Source organism: Oncorhynchus mykiss, chromosome 13 (genome assembly GCF_013265735.2).
Source record: "Oncorhynchus mykiss isolate Arlee chromosome 13, USDA_OmykA_1.1, whole genome shotgun sequence".
Taxonomy (NCBI): Eukaryota; Metazoa; Chordata; class Actinopteri; order Salmoniformes; family Salmonidae; genus Oncorhynchus; species Oncorhynchus mykiss.
This window is the reverse complement of record NC_048577.1, coordinates 6,389,247-6,395,851: the sequence shown is the minus strand read 5'-3', so window position 1 is coordinate 6,395,851 and position 6,605 is coordinate 6,389,247. Positions and strand designations below refer to the sequence as shown.

Genomic DNA, 6,605 nt, shown 5'->3' with positions numbered 1-6,605 from the left:
CAGGTTACATATAAAGACAACCCTACTCTGTAGTCAGGTTATATATAAAGACAACCCTACTCTGTAGTCAGGTTATATATAAAGACAACCCTACTCTGTAGTCAGGTTACATATAAAGACAACCCTACTCTGTAGTGCTTTTTGGGTTGGGTTCTCCCTGTAGTTCAGGCCCCCCAGACAGCATACGAACACATAAGTATTTCCTTCAATCATTATTTATGACAAGAAACAGTAGCTACTCAGCCTCATGGCAAAATGTGTAGAACAGCGTGAAATTAACTCATGAATTCTTGAAAGTTGAGACTGAAAATGTGTGAAATTTTATAGAGGGAAAACATTTGCTTGGGGAATTTTCCTTTTACTTTCAATATTATTAATTTCCATTTTGGTTCTTATTCCTGGAAATTCTCTTTTTTTGGTGCAAAGGATCTCAATTGCAAATGCTCATAAAAAAAAAAAACGGGCAATAATGAATATTAACTGACAAAATATTGTATGTAGTTTCTTGCAAAAGCCCTAAAAGAATATTTCTCTTAAAACTGATTCCTAAAAGATTTGTCCAGAGACTTAGTCAACTCCGTCAGATTAAACTAAAATCTAAAAAAATGAGTCAGGAATACGCAGGGACAGCTATACTATAAGGACCCTGTTTTGAATGACCTCAGTACATGCAGAGCAGCAAGACCACTCATGGTCTGTAAAGTTCATCATGTTCTGTACACTCAGTGTAATATATATATATATATATATATATATATATATATATATATATATATATATATATATATATATATATATATATATATATATATATATATATTTCAAATTAATATTCAGACAAATATTTGTTGGGAAAAAAGTTGCCATTGTCCCATCTTTCAAGTATCTCCGAGCTCTAAAACGGCAAAATGTTTCTCTCAGCCTCATGGCAAAATGTGTAAAATAGCCATGAGACTATAGCACATAAAACGACAGTTCTTTCTGCACCATGGCAACAACCCCCCCCCTCCCCCCCGGGGGACTGCACTACGCCACTGTGTTGTATTGAAGGGAGGTAAATACTGCTGACCTGAGTCTTCAGTGAGTGTCTTGTCTGTCTTCAGCTGGGTCAAGACGCTGTCCTGGTCTCCAGAAGACCTCACATTGACTCTACAGAAGAGAGGAGGACACAAACAGTTGGTTTTTGACACACACACACACACACACGTATTCACTAGACACAAAAACACAGCTAATTTCATCTCTGTCAGACAACCGTACCTGAGGTTGTTGGTGTCAATGAGGAAGAGGAAGAAGGGCTCAACACCGCTGTGTTTGCTGAGCGGACACACCGACGTCTCCTCCGCCTGGAGAACAAACATTACAACATTACTACACAACCTTGTACAACCTTACCACAACCGTTCAGAAACATTACATTAGGCCTATATGAACCCTGAAAGAACATCTCAAGAACAGCAGACCCTTTTCCTTTCTTCCTGAGCCAATCAAAATTCACCTAGACCTATCGTCAAGTTGCTAGGTAACATGACTGAACAACATTGTTTGTTATCAAAACAATAACAAGCAACCCGGGGAAAAGTTTAAAACGCCCCGTGACACGGTTTGTGAAATTATATCAAATGTGAGCAAAAAAATAAATAAATCACACAGGAAGAAATACAGTAGCTCCAGTAATAGAAGTAATTTAGTCATTTTCTGAACCGTTTCATCCAGAGAAACCGTTTTCTTTGCTGTAAAGCTGTTTTCTCTCTGGTATTGCTGCTCGACAGCAAACGTGCAAAGCCTATCAGACTGGCGTGGCCTGTGTGCTCTTGGTTATACCAGGGATTAAATGATAACCAACTTTGCTCACTCTACTCCAATGTATCAAATGTATCAAGTGTAAGAGCAGAAGAATGATCAGGGTCTGCATCCCCCACTCGCCATCACGGCTACAAACTGATGGAGGAATAGATGAGCAGGAAGAGCTGACGGAGAGGAGCAGGTGAGTGAGGTCAGGTACGGGATGAGACCGGCGGATTGCAGCACACGTGATATGAAAGTGAAGTGGACATTGTTGGACCGGCGCATATAAGAGACTAGTTGCTGTTGCTTTTAAACATTTCACCCATTTTATAAAACACAACTTTCTAATCATTTTACAACACGACCCAGCGGCTTCTTTAGATCGTGAGGCAGAAAAAAATGTGGTTAATGTCAAATGAAACGGTACTAAAACAATTTATTATCTAGTATATTTACTGATAGTAAAACATAAATGGGAGTTTCTCAATATGCATACTACCGTGCTACAAGTGCTTTCTCCGAGGTTTTTCTTGTGAGGACGAGTGTGGAGAACACATAAAACAAGTACATTTCAGCAGCACTTTCACTCCCCGCCGTGTATTACCTCGCGCCGCTCCTCCCCCTCGTGTATTACCTCACGCCGCTCCTCCCCCCCGTGTATTACCTCGCGCCGCTCCTCCCCCCCGTGTATTACCTCGCGCCGCTCCTCCCCCCCGTGTATTACCTCGCGCCGCTCCTCCCCCTCGTGTATTACCTCGCGCCGCTCCTCCCCCTCGTCTATTACCTCGCGCCGCTCCTCCCCCTCGTGTATTACCTCGCGCCGCTCCTCCCCCTCGTGTATTACCTCGCGCCGCTCCTCCCCCTCGTGTATTACCTCGCGCCGCTCCTCCCCCCCGTGTATTACCTCGCGCCGCTCCTCCCCCTCGTGTATTACCTCGCGCCGCTCCTCCCCCTCGTGTATTACCTCGCGCCGCTCCTCCCCCTCGTGTATTACCTCGCGCCGCTCCTCCCCCCCGTGTATTACCTTGCGCCGCTCCTCCCCCTCGTGTATTACCTCGCGCCGCTCCTCCCCCTCGTCTATTACCTCGCGCCGCTCCTCCCCCTCGTGTATTACCTCGCGCCGCTCCTCCCCCTCGTGTATTACCTCGCGCCGCTCCTCCCCCTCGTGTATTACCTCGCGCCGCTCCTCCCCCTCGTGTATTACCTCGCGCCGCTCCTCCCCCTCGTGTATTACCTCGCGCCGCTCCTCCCCCTCGTGTATTACCTCGCGCCGCTCCTCCCCCTCGTCTATTACCTCGCGCCGCTCCTCCCCCTCGTGTATTACCTCGCGCCGCTCCTCCCCATCGTGTATTACCTCGCGCCGCTCCTCCCCCTCGTGTATTACCTCGCGCTGCTCCTCCCCCTCGCGTATTACCTCACGCTGCTCCTCCCTCTCGCGTATTACCTCGCGCTGCTCCTCCCCCTCGCGTATTACCTTGCGCTGCTCCTCCCCCTCGCGTATTACCTCGCGCCGCTCCTCCCCCTCGTGTATTACCTCGCGCCGCTCCTCCCCCTCGTGTATTACCTCGCGCTGCTCCTCCCCCTCGCGTATTACCTCGCGCTGCTCCTCCCCCTCGTGTATTACCTCACGCTTCACTTCCCCGTTCACTGAACCTTCTCCCAGCCAGGACAATGGCAACAATAGAGACCAAAACAAGATATACACAAAGCAAAAGTCTTACTTCATAACTATCAGCTAGCTATATGTGAATCGTAATAATGTAGTTAGATAGCTTAACAGGCAAAAATGACCTAAGACTAATGTTAAGTAAGGTAGATTCAAGTCTTTGTGGCTAGCTAGCTAACAGTAGTAGCTAGCTAGCAGTAGTAGCTAGCTAACAGTAGTAGCTAGCTAACAGTAGTAGCTAGCTAGCAGTAGTAGCTAGCTAGCAGTAGTAGCTAGCTAGCAGTAGTAGCTAGCTAGCTAACGTTAGCCCTATTGAATTACTATGGGCTTGCGATCTACGCTCACTACAGTGGGTATCGTGGGCCGGCAAACATGCCAAAATGAACACGTGTATTTATTAAACGTATCAAGACCAAATATTGTACTCAGGGAACATATGAGAGGTGAATAGGCAACATTTGCTTCAGATCAAATCCCTTTTATACTTTTTTTTTTACCAACGTTTTTTTCTTGGGTTATTTCATATTTCTGTTCATTCTTTCCATCGACGCGTGATATTTTGATATGTCAAAATACGAACAAAAATATGGAACAAATGGAATACACATCGGAGAAATGCCCTTCACGCTCTGTTTCACTTGGATTTGGACTCATGTTTCCACCCTCCAGTGCTCGAAGCGCAGTAGATTGCATTTTGAGAAACACCAAATGTCTCACATAGTAGTCTATATATATCTCACCTTATCTACTTGATAGTGAAACCAATACCATGGTATTGTTGAACAGTCGATTTTGATTGGCTGGCGGGTCGTTCTAGAGAGTGCATTCATTTCAGATAACGAAAGAGTTGCAAAAGTGATTTGGTTTGATGAGATCTACTCACTGTGTAGGACAGCACGCCATTAACACGAGACTTGGAGAGACTGAATCCCACCTGTATGGAGAGAGAAAACAATGATACAATTCACTAACTGGAGACAATATAGCCAGAGATGAAGCTGCACACACATCAGTTGTTCTTACAGGGTGCTTGCTGTTGCCCTCGGGCAGTCTCAGGGAGAGAACGTTGACGTCCAGGGTTCCGTTGGCAAAGAAACCAAAGGTGTTGAGATGAACCACAAATCTAGAGTCATTCTGAAAGAGAGAGGTGGAGGGAGAGATGGAGGGGAGGGAGAGAGAAAGTGGTGGAGGAGAGGGAGAGAAAGTGGTGGAGGAGAGGGAGAGAAAGTGGTGGAGGAGAGGGAGAGAAAGTGGTGGGGGGAGAAAGTGGTGGGGGGGAGAAAGTGGTGGAGGGGAGGGAGAGAAAGTGGTGGAGGGGAGAGAAAGTGGTGGGGGGGAGAGAAAGTGGTGGGGGGGAGAGAAAGTGGTGGGGGGGAGAGAAAGTGGTGGGGGGGAGAGAAAGTGGTGGGGGGGAGAGAAAGTGGTGGGGGGGAGAGAAAGTGGTGGGGGGGAGAGAAAGTGGTGGAGGGGGAGAGAAAGTGGTGGAGGGGGGAGAGAAAGTGGTGGAGGGGGGAGAGAAAGTGGTGGAGGGGGGAGAGAAAGTGGTGGAGGGGGGAGAGAAAGAGGTGGAGGGGGGAGAGAAAGAGGTGGAAGGGGGGAGAGAAAGAGGTGGAAGGGGGGAGAGAAAGAGGTGGAAGGGGGAGAGAAAGAGGTGGGGGGCAAGAGGGATGGGGGGGCAAGAGGGATGGGGGAGAGACAGGTTGGAGGGAGGAAGAGAGGGAGGTGGAGGGAGAGATGGAAGGGAGAGAGAGGGAGATGGAGGGGAGACGGGTTGGAGGGGAAGGATGGGGCAAGGGGGCAAAAGGGATGGGAGGGAGACAGGTTGGAGGGAGGAAGAGGGGAGAGAGGGAGGTGGAGGGAGAGAGGGAGGTGGAGGGAGAGATGAAGGGGAGAGACAGGTTGGAGGGAGGAAGAGAGTTGGGGGGGAGGCCGATGAGGGGAGAAAGAATGAGGGAGAGAGGTGGCATTTGTTATCCAAGTATGACAAATATCAATGTGAAAAATGTATCAATTTATTTTTTACCTTTATTTAAACTAGGCATGTCAGTTAAGAACTATTTCTTATTTTCAGGGGCAGGATGACAGATTTGTACCTTGTCAGCTCGGAGAATCGAACCTTTCGTTTACTAGTCTAACCACTAGGCTACCCTGCCTCCCCATCACGAGAACATCGACGCTGTAGACAGTGTATCTAGCTGAATGCGTTAACATCTCAGCTGATGTAACGTTAGCCAGCCAGCTAACTAACCATTTTCTAGTTGTTTAGCTGCAACGTTTCTTTGACAGTCAAGTGTAAAAATCACAGACACATTAAAAGGTTGCCTAGTTAGCCAGCCAACTAAATAGCTGGCTAAGTTAAGTGATTTATAGTAGCTAGCAAACAGTTGCAGAAATCCCCTGACGTAGGTGCTAAACAAGTGCTACACATTAGCCAGCTAGCTTAGCTATGGCTGAAAAGGGAAAAACATTGCTACCACTATCCCAAGTTCGCATATTATTGGCTATAAGTACACATTACCTGAGAACACACAGTATCTGAAGTAACGTTAAAGCAAGGTTGGTGTTATTTTACCTTTAGGGCGAGTTTGTGTCTTCTTGCTTCGCAAAAGACCAGCACGAGTGCGAAAACCGCTAAACCAACGCCCCCATGTCGTCCCATGGTAGCTCACTAGACGGCTGGTAATATGTTACACAACTAGAGTATACACCTATTCACTACAGAATAAATTATATTCCTTGATAACGAGTGAAAATAATCAATTTACCAAAACTATTTTGATTCCCTAGTTCACACTTCCTGGTATCATTGCTACTTACACGTCACCAGAGTAACCGGTGCCCACTCTGCTGCGGTGCTCCCAGGCGGAGGGAGGGTGTAGGACAACAGAAAACACCAGCTAAGGTTTTAAACAGTCTTCTCCAAAGACTGAATTATCGTTTCCTGAGAAATAATTACTGTTGTCAATGTTTGTTCTCAATGCATCAGTCAGGTTTAGACTAAAATAAGTCAGTCCAATATGATGATGATGGTGACTGCACTTTGTGACCTGTGACCACAATAATCTCCTAATAACAGTTTTTCTTAATTCAATGAAATATTTGATGAATGAATGAATGGATCAGATAAATGTGTTTGTGTAGGGATAATGAC

The 6,605-nt window shown here is 46.6% G+C and overlaps 1 protein-coding gene across 5 annotated transcripts in view; it reads right to left on the bottom strand.

Moving 5' to 3' along the window:
- The window catches only part of LOC110485395 (protein GPR108), a 21,745-nt gene extending 15,347 nt beyond the window's left edge, over positions 1-6,398 (bottom strand). For 3 of the 5 annotated variants that reach the window (XM_036940000.1, XM_036939999.1, XM_036940001.1), the window contains exons 1-5: positions 6,027-6,307; positions 4,478-4,588; positions 4,338-4,388; positions 1,261-1,346; positions 1,070-1,149 (exon numbers count right to left, since the gene is read on the bottom strand). In XM_036940000.1, coding sequence (XP_036795895.1) covers positions 1,070-1,149; positions 1,261-1,346; positions 4,338-4,388; positions 4,478-4,588; positions 6,027-6,113 — 415 coding nt within the window. In that variant the 5' untranslated portion in view covers positions 6,114-6,307. Of the gene's footprint in view, positions 1-1,069; positions 1,150-1,260; positions 1,347-4,337; positions 4,389-4,477; positions 4,589-6,026 lie in introns of all 5 variants that reach the window. The other 2 variants (XM_036939997.1, XM_036940002.1) reach the window with 2 other exon arrangements.
- Between the last annotated feature and the right edge of the window lie 207 nt (positions 6,399-6,605).